This window comes from Hippoglossus hippoglossus, chromosome 12, assembly GCF_009819705.1.
Source record: "Hippoglossus hippoglossus isolate fHipHip1 chromosome 12, fHipHip1.pri, whole genome shotgun sequence".
Taxonomy (NCBI): Eukaryota; Metazoa; Chordata; class Actinopteri; order Pleuronectiformes; family Pleuronectidae; genus Hippoglossus; species Hippoglossus hippoglossus.
The window spans coordinates 3403330-3423693 of NC_047162.1; the positions used below are offsets into that span (position 1 = coordinate 3403330).

At 40.7% G+C, this 20364-nt stretch overlaps 1 protein-coding gene across 1 annotated transcript in view; it reads right to left on the minus strand.

The window, feature by feature from the left end:
* Positions 1-20280, minus strand: part of cwc27 (CWC27 spliceosome associated cyclophilin) — a 32891-nt gene extending 12611 nt beyond the window's left edge. The window contains exons 1-11 of the mRNA XM_034603226.1: positions 20063-20280; positions 19612-19708; positions 19219-19331; positions 18941-19084; positions 18712-18810; positions 18520-18623; positions 18334-18403; positions 17157-17236; positions 17037-17073; positions 16741-16919; positions 1811-1914 (exon numbers count right to left, since the gene is read on the minus strand). Coding sequence (XP_034459117.1) covers positions 1811-1914; positions 16741-16919; positions 17037-17073; positions 17157-17236; positions 18334-18403; positions 18520-18623; positions 18712-18810; positions 18941-19084; positions 19219-19331; positions 19612-19708; positions 20063-20104 — 1069 coding nt within the window. The 5' untranslated portion in view covers positions 20105-20280. The remainder of the gene's footprint in view (positions 1-1810; positions 1915-16740; positions 16920-17036; positions 17074-17156; positions 17237-18333; positions 18404-18519; positions 18624-18711; positions 18811-18940; positions 19085-19218; positions 19332-19611; positions 19709-20062) is intronic.
* Positions 20281-20364: the final 84 nt, after the last annotated feature.

Consider the following 20364-nt stretch of genomic DNA (forward strand, 5'->3'; position numbering starts at 1 on the left):
ATGACTGGAATATGGTATGTTATAAGAATAAAGTATGTTAAGAAAAATGTTTTTGAAAATCTAAGATGCTACTATAGTTTTCTCTTTCACCTAGAAAAAAGGTTGGAAAGAAAACCAGTTGACAACAATTTGGTAATTGATTAAATAATTTTTCCCAGGAACAAATCCCCACACTCCCTAGTTTCAGCTTCTCAAGTGCTGAAAACCTTTAGTTTGGGTTGTTGCTGTCACACAATTCAATAACTCTCGGGCTAAAGTAGAAATTGTCATCCTATTCTATCTTCTGACATTTTAGAAAGTAAATCATTGATATCTAAATGGAAATATGAAAATTAACCTTTTTAATTCAAACCTACACTGACCAGATGGAGAGGAATGTGAGTGAAATGATCAGTGGTTGACCTTCACAAAGCGGTCAGAGCGGAAGCAGGAGAATGAGTAAAGCTTTTAGGGACGTCAGTGTCAATGTGATCCTTAATGTGTCTGTGCAGCTTCACCAGAGGGACGAGATAAAACGAGCCCTCACCACAGTGTTCTTCTGCGGCTGAGCTGGGATCCGAGATTTATGGCAACTGAGTAGACATCCGTCTCCCCTGCAGTGGCCATTGGCCCATGACATCTAAGAATTACATCTAATGGAATTAAGTTTTGCTTCCAACACCGAAATGTAATGAGGAACTCTTAAAAAGAAACTCCTGCCTGTGGCTAAGCTACCACTGAAGCCCAAAACAAAGGTCCCTGGCAGAGGCTAAATACCTTGTAAGATAATGGAGGGGCTTAGGCTATTTGCCACTTGGTGTAACTATGTGGTGCTGCTACGACCTCAACACTTGAGTTTATAACTCGATCGGTTGAGTTGTTTGTAGAAACTTTTAAATCTGTGCAGATATAACTATGGGCAACATGTCGAGTCAGAGACACCAACAGAATCTTAGCTAATCTCAGGATTTTGTTTTGTGCTCTTTCACCTAAAAGCAGCACCAAAATCTTGAGCCATTCAGCAGCGAGCCATGAGCGGACTCAGTGTCTGTGTTGAAAAACATCAAACCATCAGTGTTCACGGAGACAAAAACAATGTTTGAGCAACAAAATCCCGTCATGGTCTCCAGTAAATATTGGCTGGTAGTAATCCCATAGTTTGGCTGGTCCCTGCAGAACTCCGCTCATGAAAACTATTGTGTTTGTTGCACACACACACACACACACACACACACACACACACACACACACACACACACACACACACACACACACCCACACCCCCCCCCCCCCCTCAGGCTGACCTCTGTGCCTAAGTGGTTTTTGTCATTTTAAAAAATGTGTTTCAGCAACAGCAAAAATCCAAAGATTGACGACATCATGACATACTGCAGTGTTGTGGGGGGTGATAGTGGTGGGGGGGCAGATTTTTATGGAATGACACTCACCAAGGCTGTAAACTCACAAACACACAAACAGTTTAAAGTGCAACTACAGCGGACACTCAACTATTTCTTCACCCACGCAATTTTCTGCGAGCTGTAACACAAAAATGCAGACGCTTGGGGGGGAAAAATAGACGTCTGCAACTAATTGACAAAATCAAGGGGTTGCCTGTCTTAGTGTCCATTAGCAGGGAATGTAGCACAGACCACCTTCTTAGAGACTTGGTTCACACTTATAGCAGTCAAAGAAAATCCTAAAAACATCTAGTTGTGTTAGGAGAAGTGTATACGAGTGCATTATCAAACCACAGATAAATTCACAGTATAATGGGGAACAGTAAAACACATCAATTAGTAAAAACAGGGGAATAATCGTGCTCACATACCATCCTTGACTTCCTCGACTGGCGGTTTTAAACTTTCCTCTTTCCTTTGCTTGATGGCTTGAAGATCCTTCTTCAACTGTCGTGACTCTTTACGTAAATCGTCACTGTGAGCAGAGAAGTCAGGTTTAAGGTCAACATCTACATTGTTACTGTTATAAAGACTTACACCTGTAACAGGCTCCTGCTGTAAAAGATGCATATACATGATTAAAAAAAACACACAATACCCTGATTGTTTCTGATCTCCAAAAAAAAACATGAATTGTTCTGAAACATTTAGATTCTCTACATTTAATGCTCATGGCCAATTATGTGGGCATGTAAGTGTCAGAATGAAGAATGTACATTAAAACGCATGTTAATGAATTTGATGGAGCCTTAACAAAATAATTGTTACCTCCTCCAGGCTCCTGGAAAGCGCTAGAAGGGATGTTGAGGTTGAGCACACTCAAGTCAGAAAAATGTCAATGTGTTTCTTGTTTAGGGACAAGTAATCGTCCATGTAGCGCTGCTCACTCAGAACAAGGGAAATGACTGACAGCGGAAGACATTTCTAACCTATTAAAATGTTGCCACTCAGTGGTGGTAATATACTGTATATAATTACTCTCGTGACCTTATTTCATGCTTTTCCAATGTTTAAAATAATTTTCAAACTTGTTTAAAATGTATTAACTCCCCAGACGAAGTCATGTTTCACCTCAGTCTGTTTGTTGGTTTCTTGGATTGTTTACAAGCAAGATTAGATTAAAACCTACACGGATTTCCACAAAACTTGGTCAAAGGATGTGGTATGGGTCAGGGATGAACCCGTTTAATTTCGGTGTGGATCTGGATCAGGGAGTGGATCCAGGAATTATTTGTAACATTGTGAGATAGGGTGTTTCACAACATTCTCACCATTTTCCCAGGGAATATCTCATAGTAATTAAGGGAACTGATATCTATGAGTGTGTGGAATTTGGTGCAGCTTTATGACTGTGACTTGGAGGAGGTATGTGCTCTACTAAGTGCAACTCTATTTAGACATTTCTCGCAAACAAAACATTTGGAATCGTTACAGAGGTTTTGAGGTCAGAAGAAAGTACAAAATCTGGGCTGTGAAGTCCTGAGTCAAGTCCAACATCAAGCTCCTTTGTTTTCCGTCCCAATCTGTGCACTCTACACAAAAAGTACTGCAACTCAATTCATTTTATTAGTCATGAATTATTGCTGCCTAGGTCTAAACACAGTTGAAAGTCTTGTTTGAGTTTCACATCAAGTCTTCAGGTCGGATCAGATCATCAGATTCTTTAGTCCCAGTGACTTTGTACAAAAGCACATGCACACTGAATATAAAGCAGAGCACAACCCTTTGGAAGCCTCGGGATGTTATTGCAGTTAATTGTGTGCAGTTAACTTCATAAATGTCTCGTGATACTTGAAATACACAACCGTCAAGTGCTGTTAGTGACAGCAGTAATGAAAAACTTTATACCTTTCCCAAAGTGGCACTACATTAAGTATTACAGGCGCCATAACCTTTACAAACCCTTATAAAACCTTTAACTAGATGACAGGGGGAGGCCAAAGCACATCTTCGCTTCCTTGATTCAAGGTAGCATCTCTTGGCTCGAAGCCCAGCACATTCAAGGCTAAATGCAAGTCTGAAGTGAGGCCAGCGATGCTGATTATTGTTCCCTTTCACATGATTGAGCCTACTGCCAGTTGCAGCGCAGATCTGTTATGTTAGGAAATGATAATATTTTTGTACTGCCTGACAGCTCTGTTTTTGTCCCATTCTCTTACGGAGCCACAAAGCACAGGTAAGCTGCACAGTCTGGGCCCCTGGCCTAGAAACATGCGAGGCGTCTCCAGACCAAACAATGGCTGCCTTTGTTTCTTACATCTGCTCCTCTGGACTGACATTCACTTATATCCATCTCTCTCTTTTTATCTGGAACTTTCTTTCTCGTGTTTGTAGCTTTCCAACACCCATGTTATCTGACGTTGTCTGTGGCCAAGCATGGAGGCATCAAACTGAGTGACATTTTAACTCTAAGTGCCTTTACAAATATTAGCAGCTGTGGCTGACTTGATGTCATGTCTCCTGCTCGTTAGCTTCCCCGCTGCTCCTGAAGATACACATGAGGAATCAGTCAGACATGCAGTTGTTAGTCCTCTCCTTTCCTGAAGAAAAAAAAAAAAGGTTGCAGCTGAATCCAGACTTGAGCTGCCAAGAGCAAAAGTGGTTGGCAGGGTCAGACTTGGCCTGTGTGAGGAAGTCTCCTGCTCAGCTCTGTCTAGAAGCAATGACAACAAACCTCCTCTTTTCTGAGACATATTTTTACATACAGTATGGTAATGTGAGGCAGATGTGACAAACCTGAGGTGGGCTGAAAAACATAGTAATTCAAAGACTTCAAACTGTCATTCACAGTATCACATGGATAAAGAGGTGAAGCCTGGCAGGGTTTTTTTCTTTACTTGTTACACCTTGATTCAAGACAGAATATTGGCATCCATATTAACTACATATGGCCACTTTCTCTTCTATTTTTAATGTGTAAATACTGCTGTAGGTGGGAGCTCAGTGAGTCTGTAACGTTATCCTAAGGCACTTCAACTCTCTTTGGAGTATGTCGTCATCATCATCTCTTAAACTTTTTAAGGACTTAATGTGTCTCTATAAAGAACAATTTGTTCTGTAGGATACTACACATCTTAGCCAGTTGGGAGAACACCAGTTAGACATGTTTGTCAGCATCAACAAAGGGTGTACACACTAATTTCTTTAAGAGAAAAGTTGTATATTGCACCTTCATTCATTTGGCGTGAGTCACATTATAAAAGAATAATCAGCAGAGGCAGAGATGTCCTGACTTTCAGCTCCTAACATGGTACAAGCTTAAAAAATGCTGGATCCTACACTTCCCATTGTCAGGGTTTCAACAAGGTAAATTCAAGGCTTTTTAACATTATACACCCATGTCAAGTACGAAATATATAATAATATTTTGATAATATCTGAGTCCCAAAATTACTTACACTTCCCCATAATTGAAGGTAAGGTGAAGCAGCTGATTAGACTATAACCATCGAAATGCCACATTATCACACGAACTACAGACAGAGAGAGAAGGTATCCTTACTCATTCCCACAACCAAGTGTACTGTGATCAATTCTCTTTAAAAAAAAATGACATTAAATGAATGGTAAAATAATTAAGACCTACTTAGAACATAATATATCTTACATATCTAAGACTTTAAGGCCTAACATTCATGATATTGAATTGAATTCATAATTTTGAATTTTAGGCTTTTTATGACAGTGGAAATCCTGTATAATGCAACTTTCTGGTTAAGATTTGCTCTCCAATTATCAGGCCCAAACCTGACTGCATTATCAAAAAACAATGGTGGCTGTAAGTGGTTATATAATATTGGATTTCTGCTCACAAACTATGATCTCAAAAATGACCTGAACTGACATGTCTGAATTTCTGAAAAAACTTGAAATAAATACTAAGCAATTTTAAAGCTATTGTAGTTGTTGAGTTGTCAATCCCCTTTATATAAAGTACACTGCATACACACACCGTTTTGATTGTTTCATCTTCTCCTTGGAGGCTTCTGGGCATGACTTCTGTGTGCCCTGTGTGTTAAATTAACTCTGTGTCAAGTATGACTCCAGGCTCTTACTTGAACAGAGAGCTGCCTCTTCTCCAGGACTGAGAGGCGAGGTTTTATACACACACACGTATATTCTGCAGAGAGGAACGCTTTGGACTGAGTGATCATTTTCTGCCTGCCTTGACATGCCGCCATTCAGAAAACAAGAGACGTATCCAGGGCAACGGCCAAACAATCGGCTCCACAACCCCGCTGCCAATAAAGAGAAAGAGGCCAGAGAGGACAGGAAAAGCCCCAACAACACCTGTTAGGACACACCTTGGGGCTCAGAAAATTCCTCAGGACCCTCACATCACAGCACTGCAAATTATTTTGCTTCCAAACACTTTGACCAAACTGGATAAATCACATTTAGTTGAAATCCAGAGTATATATATTCCAATTGTTCAGGCAGTGACAGTGATTTTTGAGGATAATACCAACATTATTGTCAATGTGAAATGACATTCACACTTTTTTAACATTAAAGCTAGGGTTGGTAATCCTGGAAAAGCAGGATACACTTTGAATAAATGCAAGTGATACGTCCCTCCCATCAACCCTCTCGTCAAAGCTACGCCCCCAAAATATATGAATGCACACTACCTGTCAGCTACTAGAAGCCAGCTTGTGGGTCACTCGCTAACTTCTGACAATCATCTCTGCTTCAGTAGTGGGTGTCTTTCCAACTTTTGAAGAGTCTGCTCGTGTGCAGTAAGAGCAAGGGCAGGGTGCACAGTGGCAGGAAAATCGGCTAGTGACCGATAAGTACGTCAGCCAATCATTTCATTTGGACTGAATAATGATGATTGGTAGTGTTTATTACAGTCCTGCGAGTGCCACGGACACCACGGCCATCTATTTTTAGATGACTTTATCTATTTGGGATTTGGGGTTTCAGTAACCACCTACCAACCCTACCTTTAACAAATAATATTCTATAAAGAAGCTCAGAATTTGGTTATTTTAAAGATTTGCAGAGATATGCACTGAGAAGGTTGAAAGTTGAAAAATTAACCAGTACTATCTGATGGACAAACTTTAAAACGGTGACACCGTTTCTAAATAACAACACAAGATACACAAGATGTATCGGTCATAAGATAAACTCAGGCTCTAATTTAAAGACTGAAAATGTACTATTTATACTATCCTCATATTCCTGCGTTGGCCTGTCTTTAGAACTTAAATAATTAATTGTGATAATCCTTCAATTGTTTAAGTAATTTCATGATCAATTGGGCCAACCATTTTCCAGCCCCAGCATCTGAAATGACAGAGCTGCGGATTACTTGTTTAAAATGATTATAAATGTTACATCTTTGATTTCTAGACTGCTGATTGGAATCAATTAACACAAAATAATCAATATATGGACGTCACCTTTGGCTCTGGAGAACTGTAACAGGCACTCTGTCAGCTATTTTCCAACATTTAATAGACCAAACAATTGATAAATGAATATTTGCCGGATTAACTGGTGAGAGAAATTATTGTTAGTTATTGTCTCATATGTTGTATAATTTTTTATTCAGAAAAAATAAACTAATGTCAGATGAATGGTTAATTTAAAAATGGCAAAACTTGACTAATGCTACCAAGGAGCGAGGTTAACATTAGAAAATAATATACAGCACCAGGGTTTCACCAATCTTGAACACGACCCTTCTGCACTTCATCCAGGCCAAATTCAAGCTTAAAGCCTATATAACATAGGTGTGTACTTAGTGGACATGTACACATTAATAAATCAAAGCACATTGCACCATACACACTCATTCTTGCATAGAGATTTGTTGTTGATAAATATTTATACACAAGAACTGCCAGGAGTAACTTGACTCAACTAAACCAACAGCAGAAAAACTAACCATTTCCATTACTTCTCGTTCTAAACTAGACAAATACTAAAAAACATATATTTCTCCACACAGTACATGCATCTACAAGGATAGAAAAACTGGAGATAGAAAAAACTTTTATAACGGATAAGCAGTTAGTAAGTCTGTTAAATGCACAGACTTCCCTTATAAAACTGTTTTCTTTGGCAGTTATGTTGAGCTACAGTGACATCCTGTTTACATAAGTGATTGATTTTGATTGGACAGTTCTACAGATGTTTTCTGAGAAATGATCACTGTGGTTTTCACTCTCTAACACACTTCAAGTTTTCATTCTGCAACTGGTAAAATGACAAGATGGAGACGAGCTAGTGGTTAATAAAAATGTAGGATGGTCTTAAATGGTAAACGGTCTGTATTTATATATTTTATACATATTTTCTAGTCTTGATGACCACTGAAAGCGCTTTACAGTGCAGTTTCTCACACACACACACACACACACACACACACACACACACACACACACACACACACACACACACACACACACACACACACACACACACACACACACACACACACACACACACACACACACACACACACTGCACCTATGTGCAGCACTTTCTCTACGAGAAGAGGCAATTTGGGTTTCAGTATCTTGCCCAAGGACACTTCAGCATGCGGAATGGGGAAGACTGGCATCGAACTGCTGACTTTCATGGACGACCGCTCTAACCCATGAGCCACAGCTGCCCTTAACACAAAAGAAATGATTTAAGACTGCAAACCAGTCCAGTCCAGCAACATCTGAGGGATGACAGGTAAGAAGATTTCATGGAGTGAACCCTCTGCCTGGGACTCACAATCTGCCCCCTTTCTCTGAAAGCCACCCAGAAGACACTTCCACCATCTATGAATCCAGCCCGCTGATCATTTCAAAAAATAACATGAAACGACTCGGCTGTTATCATTAGCTGCCAGATAAACAGACTGAAATGAATCCTTTCTGCGACTCCCTGCCAGTCCCTGCGGCCCGGCACTACCTGGGGGCTGCCAGCTACTGTCACTGATTCCCGAAAAAAAACGAGTGAAACCCAGAGAGCTGTGGATGATTAACTTTTCATAAAGAAAGCATATGAAGTGATTGGCAGTAGACCAAGAACTCTCTCATGATTCAGAGCCTTGCATTTAATACTCCAGTGTCTGGCAGGAGTCTGAGGCTGACACAGGAATTCGACAACCTTAAAAATAGTACAGTGATGACTGTATGGTTCATCAAAGATTCTGTCGTTTTCCAAAATGCACAAAACAGGCGTACTCGCCTTTTTTGGATTTCTCTGTAGTCTGATTTTCCAGCCTTCGAGTGACTTTGAGAAATGTAGTAACTGATTAAATCAAACTATTTTCAGTTAAAATATAGACACTGCATGACTGTAACAAGGGAAGTGTGTATTTGAAAGTAAAATGTACCACATATTACTTCAAGGATGGCAGCAGCTTCTGCCCGCTATGGTGGACTCAAACCAGTCTAATGACTGAGCAAGTGATGTGGATGAATGTGCTAGAATAACAAGATGGCTGGGTGAGCTCCCCTCAGGGGGCACTCCATGGCTTGGTCACAAGCCAAGGAGAACTGTGAGCTGGAGTGGAGGAATCCAACCTCAACACAGGAATTTGCATGACTTTGCAGAGTGATCTAGACCAACACATTACCCACGCAGTGGACCAAGGTTCCTCTGGTAGGCTGGTTCATCTGCCTCACAATTATGTAGTAGAGCCTCTCTTAATTAGTCAGGATGTAAGATAGAAGTCAATCTTGGACAGTATAGAAGGTATCTCTTCTTCACAGCAGTTACATTCAGTTGTACATTTTTTATAATTTTCCCTTGTTTGAGCAGTAAAGAGTAAAACGTTCACACTGTCAAATGCTGACTTTGATCGGAGTCCAAGTGTTCGGCTGTTTTTTTTATTCATTTTCAAACTCCCACATCCTAGACATGCATTGCTGTCTGAAACTCATTCCAGCGAGCAAGTGCCCCATATGGGGCAGACATGCTACAGTGGGCCAGAGATGTGTAAACCTGGAGGTTCCAAAACATACACAATCCTGCTGCCAAGAACTGGATTATTTCAAGCAGTTTTCTGCACAAAAGTGGCGGCGAAAGCTTTCTTGATCTTCGTCACCTTTGTCTAAGAGCGCGTTGGGTTGTGACCGATGACGAGAGACAGGTGCAGCCAATTAATACACGGTGACACCGGCATCACGGAAACGGCCACTTGGTCCGAATAATTAGAGCCTGACGTCCCATTTGAGTTGCACTGTCCACAAGGATAGAATAAAGCCCTGTAAAGTGAACAAAGACCAAATATAGAAGATGAAAGATGAAGAAGTGCAGTGACTAATCAATTTATTTGTTGATTGACAGATTATTAGGCAGCAAATATATTTTTATGATTAATTCATTGTTTGTCATTTTTTACAAAAACTGATCTGCTTGCAACTTCTCCAGATTGAGCGTTGTCTACTTCACTGCTGTTGTCACTGAAAACTGAATGCATTTGTTTTTTGGAATGTCTGCCGACAAATGATGGGACATTAATAACGATTTGATTAAGCCAACAGAGGCTCTGGGCCAATGACGTGCATAATTAGCAGATTAGTCCACAATGACAACAATCATTAGTAAGCACAGTTGGACATTATAGCTTGTGTAATCAGTAACTGTGGGAGATACAGCAGTTCACTGCTTTGATCATTTGGATTATTTCCTAAATGAGCAAATAGAGTGATATATGTTCAGTGGCCACTTTATTATGTACACCTGTGAACAAAACAGTTCATCCATAACTCTTTACCTTCACATCTATAGTATTGTTCAGTTCTGACACTTTCAGATGCATATTTATTAACTATATTATATTATGTTGTTGTTTCATTAAGTTGTACTTTGCAATGATGTTGAATTAGTGTGTCCATATTTTGCCAAACCCAATTACAAACATATGAACCTTGAAACACATTTAAATGTAATGCAGTCCAGTACAATGCCACCACCATCGACTAAAACCTCAATAAAAAAATATAGTTGAATTATTACATCGTCCTATGTGAATTAAGAATTTGTGTCAAATATATTGTACTGGAATACATTAATCATTTAATTGTTTAGGTGTAACTAATGGAGTGGAAAAAGTAACTCAATATCCTTATTAATACTGTAACATATCCCCCAGCCCTATTCTGTCTCTCTCTCACACACACTCACACACTCAGTCACACACACACACACACACACACACACCTTATTCATTCAATGAGGTACCGTAAAGGGACATAATTTGCATGATAACCGTGACAGCAACTTGATTTTTAATACCTCTCTTAGAAAAGTTCCACCTGTACTATTAAAGTCTACTGTCATATACTGTATACACCATTTCTAAGTATGTGATAACAAGTGATATAACTCACAGGAAGTGCAGTTCTGTCATTATCTTCAGTCTGCACTAAGTGAAAAGCGATTACCGGAGACAGCAGAGGGAGCCAGGCCCTGCTGGCAGAAGCAGCTCACACTGTGTCCCACAGCCATATGGAAGCGTTTTGCTTCCCCAGTCATGCCCCGTCGGGTTTAACAAAAGTGGCGACTACCACATACGCTGCTTTTGGGACTTCATTCAGTACTGTCTCTTATAAAGGAACCCCCCCCCCTAAAGAGGCCTACTTCAAACGTAGCAAAACCAGATTTGATCAGTACTAACATAAAAGAAGAGTCAAACTGTGAGCATAAAAGCTTAACCAGAATTACCAACAACATCAAACATCACAGCTGAGCTGAGACAAACTCGCTGCAAACAGGATCTGTTCTAATTGAGTTGTGACTGAAATTTAAAGTCTAAAAATCCTCTCGGTCAATCATTTGGCAACTTGCTCATGAAGGTAATTAGGTCCAAGCATTTTGCAATCATGGAATATTTCAGTGGAATATCATCTGGCTGCTGGATAGCAACATAAGACAGTTTAGACCTGATGTAATAACTATTTTGGTTTCAAGGAGACTCCTAATTTCAAGGTTGTCTCCGCAGCCTTGACTTAAAGAAAGATGCAGCCAGCATCGTAACTTTTCCCCCTGAATGAGGCCTGAGCACGCTGCAGACTAAAGAACTGTCCTTCACACATGCACGTTACATGCTGCACATCTGAGTGTGGGAGGAATTAAATGAATGAACAAACAACAAAAGTCCTGCATTAGCAAAGTTAATGTGACAGAACTGGGAAAAGTGGATGCTTCTAACATCCTCTATCCTTTTCCCCCCCCAGGTGACGAGTTACCAGTTGGTGTTCCTCCTTGTGCACAGAGCAGCTGAAAGCCCAAAGCAACAGTGGGAGAGCAGAGCTCACCCTGCAACAATGCCCCCTTTGTCCCGGACTAACACTGTACCTACCAGCCTGCTCTTTGATTCCCTGCCAAGACAAACCACTGTGTTGGGTTACAGTTCTTGTAGCAAAACAATCTGCGCTTGTGTTTGATATACTACAGTCTGCCTGCATTGGGCTGGCTGTCAGTCAGGACACACTCTCACATACACACACACACACACATTCACACACACTGACTGGGGGCCCGCTCCTTATCCCATTAGCACTAATGAGAGAAGGGTATGATGATGTGTGTTGAGGGCTACATGTTAAGAGGATATGAAGCAGAGATAACTGGCCAACCCATAGCATCAAAGAGAGATGAAAGACAAGCTCCGTTCTGCTCGGGTCATTTTCATACTAATGTTGCATCACCCACGCCGTCACCTTCCACTCTCACATTCATTTCTCTCACACTGCTGCCTCAGAAAGAGCCACTGTTTGCTTCTACTTCAGCACAGTAAGTAATTTGCGTTGGGTGCCAACATTCTTGTTTCAAATAGCAGGTCCACTGATGTTGGTCCAGTGAGCCACAACTGAGATACGAGTGTGCATGTGTGGAAGTGAGTGGACAGAATCAGAGGTGGAGACATTGGTGGGGGTGACAATATTGTAGGTGGGTTTCCATCCACCTTGACAAGACCCAACTACACTTCCTTCCAGGGAAAGGCTCTCCCACCCATGACCTTACTATCACCATCGAAAACTCTCTGGTAGCTCCCACCCAGGCCAGAAGGAACCTGGGTGTGACACTCGACAGTCAACTCTCCCTTACTGCCAACATTACTGCAACAACCCGCTCGTGTAGATACACGCTGCACAACATCAGGAGAACACGTCCCCTCCTCACTCAGAAGGCGGCGCAGGTTCTGGTCCAGGCTCTTGTCATCTCACGCCTAGATTACTGCAACTCCCTCCTGGCAGGTCTACCTGCTAGTGCCATCCGACCTCTGCAGCTCATCCAGAATGCAGCAGGTCGACTGGTCTTCAACCTACCTACAGTAAGTTCACTCACACTACTCTGCTCCTCTGCTCCCTTAGGACAGGACATGGTTAAACCTTACACCCCAGCCCTCCAATTCACTTATTGTAAGTCGCTTTGGATACATGCATCAGCTAAATGAAATGCAATGTTATGTGCACGTTTTCAAATTACCCATAAAATAATGTTGTGGAATTGCAGGAAATTCAGAAAAAAATAAGAAAATATTGCATAAAGTAAACTTGGTTCAGGTGGAAAAAAAAACTGCAAAGTGCAAATGGTAATGATCTTGAATCCTAACGTACATAAAGCACGTGATAATTATTGAAGCCTCTGCTCCATTGAAGATATTTAAAATTCGTAGCAGCAGGCAACACCATCAGTGGAGTGATGAGGAGGATGTAATCTTCCTCTAATAAATACATGAAATAAACAGAAATGCCATATTTCCGACTTTATACACTGTCAAAATATTACTGCCGTTCTTTTGATTACATCGTCTCAATGGTTTAATGACACTGAAATACACTGGTAAAATAGTTACACCAGCTGTCTATCTTGATGAAATAACTAGTATTCATAAAATAAGGGTGGATGTAAACATGCATTAATTGGCTTTTGCTGATTGGCGTGAACTTGCAATTTGCACGACAGAACTGCTTAAGACTTGTCCTGACATGGAAGTTGAGTTTAGCACTGTTTAGCCTGTGAAAACTGTTGTTTAACGTCTGCTGTGGCTCTGGAGGAGCTTTGTGGAGTCTGAGAAAATAATCCTGATTATGTCATAGTGATGTCATGGGGGTTATCTCTGCTTGGGCTTTAGCCCTATATTTGTTTTTACAGAAAGCGTGCATAACGAGCTAGAGCTGATGGTTTTTAAAGGAAGCTGTCATCTTGAAATATGCAACTGAGCTGCACTATGGGAAATGTAGGATCCATATTTGTTGAGCTTGACCCAAATAATTGGTTAATTAAATAAAGAAAATATTGATTAGTTGTCCTTGCTATGGGGACCTCTTTTAGACTAAAGGATTAAAACGATCTGATAAACGGTTTCTCAGTCCATCTATGCATAATGCATCAGAAATATATTTTCTTATATGTTGAACATGTGCCAAATAACTACAGATGAGCTGTAATGAGCTGTTATTTTTAACGATTTAGGTGTGTCTGTCCGCATGTCCGTATACAAAATTCAGTTTGACTCAAAGATGAACTGATAACATTTCGATGGTCAAAGGTCAAGGTCATGGTGACCTCAAAAACAGGTTTTTGCCCTCTTGAAGGATATCTCACGACTGCTTGGAGGGATTTCTTCAACTTTTGATCAGTTATCACTTGGACTAAGGTAAAGTGATTACACTTCAGTGGTCAAAGGTCACAGTTACCTTAAATCTGGAAAAACAGTATGTAGAAATATGTACACGGAAACTGCACTGTTGCACATTGTGAGGAAATTTTTTGCTGGTCCTCACAAATTCAAGTGGTTGTTGCGTAAAAAGAATAAAACTTTATATATTACTTATCAGTGAACATGACTTAAACCTGAGTCATGTCCCATGATCCCACGCTGCTTCACAATGTCATCAAACTAGGTCCTTTGTTATTGTTTTGAATAAGAGAACCCTAAGAGAAGTTACATATTGGACGTTTAAATTCTTCTTTTTTTAAACTAAGGTTTGATAAATCACTTTTTTATGCATCTGTGCCGGCGACAGCCAGTGGATTCAGGAGGATTGTCGACTTGACATCGAAAGGTTTCAGTAGAAACCGTGAGGACTTTGTCTCCTATATCCTTCTGCTGCTGCTTGTTCTTTGTTTACTTGTTTGACGATGTGTGTTCACTCTCCTCTGTCTCGTGCTCCACCTTCACGTTTTTCATCATCTACAACTGCTCTACCTCTCTGCTGCATCCTCCCTCAGTTTGAGGCAGCTTCCCCTCATTGCTGCACTCTTCCTTGATCTGAGCCAGCTCCACGACAATGCCCCTCTCTTCCTCAGACTGAGCCAACTCCTTGTCACTGCTGCACTCTTCCTCGGTCTGAGGCAGCTCCAGCTCTCTGCTGCATTCTTCTCTGGTCTGAGGCAGCTCCAGCTCTCTGTTGCACTCTTCCTCGGTCTGAGGCATCTCCAGCTCTCTGCTGCATTCTTCTCTGGTCTGAGGCAGCTCCAGCTCTCTGTTGCACTCTTCCTCGGTCTGAGGCATCTCCAGCTCTCTGCTGTACTCTTCCTCGGTCTGAGGCATCTCCAGCTCTCTGCTGCACTCTTCCTCGGTCTGAGGCAGCTCCAGCTCTCTGTTGCACTCTTCCTCGGTCTGAGGCATCTCCAGCTCTCTGCTGTACTCTTCCTCGGTCTGAGGCATCTCCAGCTCTCTGCTGCACTCTTCCTCGGTCTGAGGCATCTCCAGCTCTCTGTTGCACTCTTCCTCAGACAGCTCCTGACCTGCCTCTGGTGTTTCACATATGTCCTCACGCTCATCCCCAGTGTCCATTTTGGCAAAGGAAGCGGATTTGTAACAAAGAGAGTGCTCCACCTTCTTCATTAAGTTTTACTTAAGATTGTCAAACGCGTAGCTATTGTCGGAGCTGTTACTGAGGGTTGTTATCTTAACAAATGAGACTGTGGTCTTCTCAGTTGAAGGTTGGTGAGCACTGACCAGTATCCTCTGGCGAATTAAGTTGTTCTGTAGGTTGGCTAGTTACGTAGATCAAGGAAACAGTGTCTAGTTAAGTAGTTTAACGGACATCTACTTAACTAAATCACACAACATGGCTGCCACTGGGGGTTGTTGTTTAGATCAGGAATTCTTTCAAATTTGGCACTCCTGTTTACTTGGACTCGCGGATTAATTGATAATATTTTGGTGGTCAAGGGTCAAAGGGCAAGGTCCCAGTGGCCTCTTGAATGTGATATCTCAAGACCACCTGGAGGGATTTACTTCAATTTTTGATCAGTTGTCACTAAACTCAGATCAGCTGATCAGATTACAGTGATCAAAGGTCACGGTGACCTTATATGAATCTGCAAATCAAAATTATGTAGACAGAAACTACACTGGTTGACGGAGGCATATATCTGCAGAGCAGGGTTTCTAGTTTTTAATGTGTGTGTATCAACACAACCAACTTGTGTCAACAAATTTATCAGAGGTTTTTTTAATTCGATAGAATCCGAACACTTCTCCAATGTGACTGTTAATGAACAGCAAACTAGATTAGAGGTGATACACGCGCTCTGAATCAGACCTTTTTTTTCCCTTTAAAATGGTAGAAAGCACATCAATCCAACCGCGACCTTATCAAAGAAACCAGCAGACAAAACATGGCTGTTCTGGGAGGATTTGCTGCACAGAGAGGCAGTAATTAATACACGTTAATGATTGTTTTTGGTGTGTCTCATCCCTACTGCTGTCTGAACATTATACAAATCATTCTCCTCTCTTCTAGATGTGTTCTAGTGTATCTGAACTCTATTAAATGTACTCAGTGGGGAGCTGAGACGATTGGCTGAGAAAATTGACCATTTAGGGGAAAATCAACTACTTTGGAAAGGGTTAATTCTTCAACATTTTCAGGCAGATAATGCCAAACACCGTCTGGTTCCAGTTCAAATCGGTTGCTTTTTCTCATCATATATGAACATATTTGGGTTTTGGACTGTTGGTCAGGCAAAATACATCTGATGTAGATCTATTACACAAACTCTGCTGGTCATAAAAACATTCTTCTTCTGAACTTATTTTCAGGGTATTGTTGTAATGTAAGAGCAGAGAGATTCTCAATGTGCTTTTCTTCACTTCTGATTTACACAGTTCAACACTGCCCCTGTCAGGTTGTTATGCTGCATTACAAGTACAAGAGCAACGTCATGACAATGCTGACGCTGTGTGGCCAGTGCAGTGGCCAGATAGACGATTTAATAAACATCCCATCTGTTTTACATAGTTTATATTTCTTTGTGAAGTCAAAACCTGTAACAGAGAGACTCAGACTAAGAGTTCGAGCACAGTAAAGAATCATGCGGTCATTACCTGCGACTGGTCTTTTTCCCGCGCTCCTCCTCACTGGGCTCTGTTGTTTTCTCCGTGCCTTTTTCTTTCTTCAGCTTTTTACTGACCAGCTCTCTCATCTTCTCTTTCCTATCTGAGTCGTATTCTTCATCTGCATCCATGTCGCCTTCAACATCATCCTCAGCCTCGTCGTCATCTGTCTGCGAGAACACGTGAAAAGGCCCAATGAAATTTAAGTGACACTGGTGGGGCAAACCAGACATTTTAACATTTTCAAATTAAAGGGATATTAACATTAATAGCATTGTCTGACTTACCTCAGGAGTATCTCCAGATGTCTCTTTCTTTTTCTTCCTTTAAAAGAAGGAATATAAAGTAATGTTTTAGGGACAAATTAAGGCTAACATACCTATTACTTAATTAGTGATTGTGCATACTTATCAACTGCTGGAACAGAGCTCAGCCTTGGATCATCTTTCAGAAGGTCGTGGCTGCTTTTGCTTTTTCCCTTTAATGTCTGATGAAACAATGGTGAGCAAGTGATTTTGTTTTTACACATTTGGAATGAAAAAAAAGAATTTCAATGCAACATCAAATCCTAAAAAAGCTGTTTCATTACTATGTAAATTGGTGGATGTATATGAAACAGGCCAAGAAAGAACCCATAAACTTCAGCATGGATACAAATGAAAGGGGTGGATTTCACTTTCTCTAACATTGTGAGATAGAGCGTGTTTTTGACATTTTAACTCCATATTTAGAGGACTGATAACTATGAGTTTGGGCAGTTTGGTGCTGATAGAAATAAACATCAGTATCTTCTGGATTTAAATGTGGTTTCATAATGGGTGGGGTTATTTTCAGCACCTGTAATTCCCATTAGTGAGTAGCAGAGATAACACAATGTGGCCTTTGCCTTACGTTTGTCTAAGTAGTAGGCTTGTCTTGTCTGATTGACATTTTATTTACTTATATGGATCATACAATAAAATACAATTCCCAGCTAGACTCATCTAATGGGGTTGACACATAATCATTCGTCTTGTGCAAGATATTGACACATCTCACTATCACCAGATCAACACCATCATTGGCCAATAACTGAGATGAACCAATCAGGATCTCCAATGACTTAGTGGGAATGAACACAAACACTTTTCGATCGTTTCTATTATATTAAAAAGATTATTTTCGCCTTGGGGAGATTTTCTAAATCACCATTCATCTATTTTTCACATTGTTACCATTTTGAGTTATTAAACCAAGGTCAAACTATTAACTACACTTTACAATAACTGGATAAAACCTACGTGCTTGATTGTGCAGAGTTTACAGCCTAAGTTCTGCACCAACAACAATTCAATCAATTTAAATAAGATTTTAATGTGTCTAGTCCAAAAATATTTTTGTCAAATGTGTGGCTGCTCCCAGATGTTACAGTTTCTAGAGTAACTGATGAAAACTGGTATTTCCAAAGCAATGACTATGTTCAGAGTGTTTACTCAGTAATGATATTACTCAGACATTCCCTGTAGTTGTAACTGTCATAAATGTCAATTGCAGAGGAAGATAACGATTTATTGTCTGACACAGACAAGTTTAGTAATTCAGTACCTGGCTGACTTGATTCACCATCTCCTCTTCCTCTTCAGCTTCCTCTCCAAAGGATAACAGACTGAAGTTCCTACAAACATCACAATACTCTTTGAACAGAATAATGCATTGTCGCCTGTTGTTCAAGCAGCCGCAGCATAAAGATTTTGTTAGAGACCGAAAGACAGATGAAATCTCAGCACTCACTTTGTGGCTTTCGACTGTGACTTCTTTGCCTCCTCTTTGTCTTTTTCCTTTTTTCCTTTTTTAGTTTCACGAGGTATAATGTCGTCAAAAGGAGAATGAAGCACCTGGAAAAGACAAACGATTTTGTGTGTCAGTGTTTCACACACGGAGATTCAAAAGTAAGAAGTTAGCAAGTTAATAAGAAGAAAATACCTCAGCAGTTCTTATTTTATGGGGATTTAGAGGTCTTTCATCATGGTTACATTCAACTTCTGTTAATCTGAGCAAATTATAAACTGTGTCTCCGGTGACCTGTGGTTGGAATTGGGAAAACAAACGATGATCAATAATTTACAAGAATCTGACCAAGCTGTTGAAAATGCATTACATTTTGCTCAGGACAGAAACATTTAAGTGAATCACTTTAGTTCTTGAGATTTACCTTGCCAAATATGGTATGCTTATTGTTGAGCTCATCTGCACGTCCCAAGGTGAAGAAGAACTGACTGCCATTATCATGAGGCCCGGCATTCGCCATGGCAACCAGACCTCTTCGAATGAAGCGCAATCTGGAGTGAAATTCATCCTGAAAGTTTAAAAAAGGACACAGGTTGATGTGTGATTGATCATCAGGATTAGCAAGTTAATATGTGCTAAGAGTGATTTGCACATTATTATAGAGAATAATAAATAGAACATGAAGTAGAGAAGCAGTCTGACCCTGAATGGCCGACCATAGATGGACGCTCCACCTGTCCCTGATCCAGTCGGATCTCCACCTTGAACGATGAAGTCAGGCACCACTCTATGGAATATTGTTCCATCATAGTAACCTAGTGGACAGAGAGCTTATCATTTTCCAGGCATGCGATTTTTGCAAAGTTTCCTCATAATACCCGAAGAGTTTCCTGAAAAGAAAATGTGAAATGTAACAAATCTGGAGAGCAAAAACTCTTGACATGCGTGCAGTAATGTTTAGTATAAAATCTGGCCTCTCCAAACTGGGAGGGCAGGTTTTACCGGGTGAATGATTTTGCTGTAGCTTTACAGTATGTTAGAAAATAAATGCGAGTCATTTGTCTGGCAGTGATTTACACATTAGTTCATTTGTACCTTCCATGCACAGTTGCACAAAGTTCCTGCATGCTTTAGGAGCCTCCTTGGACCACAGCTCAATGTCGATATCACCCGCTGAGGTCTTCAACAGGACCTGAGGAAAAAAGAAATCACAGGGAGAGAGAAGTCGGTGGGTGAATTCAGGAGGAAATCCTGACTAGATTTTTCGAATCTACACGTGGTCTGCAAGGCAAATCAACTGCTGTACAACCCGAACATCCCATCAGACACAAGTAACGTTGGTTGTAGTGAATGCAATGAGGGTTCCAGTGATTTTATTACAATTCCAGCTTTCAGGACTGCAGGCCGTCGCTACATTTAAAAAAAAAAAACCCAGACGTCCTGAGCGTAACGAGCTGTAGAGTTAAAGTATATTTACTGAAGGCCTTTCTTAAAAAACACACACTAAAGACAGCTATTGCAGTCAAAATGAAAAAGCCTCGCTCACCTTCCCGCTCGTTGGAGGCTCTTGAATGTAAATGTTGCTCATTCTGTCTCTTCGGCTGCGTTTCCCGTTGATGCCAGAAAATGGTGGGTTCTCTGCTGCTTCTCACAGACACTGAACATATGACACGGTAGCTAATGTTGTTGGATTAGTTTGGTTTACAAGTGTCACACTTCATACTTTTCTGTCCACAGCCATGTTGGCTACCGAAGTGAGCGTATTGTTTATTCCTGAGAAAACGGGGGACTCGGAAGGAAAACAATGACAAACATTTGTCGTTTTTGTTTCTTTAAAACAATCACAAT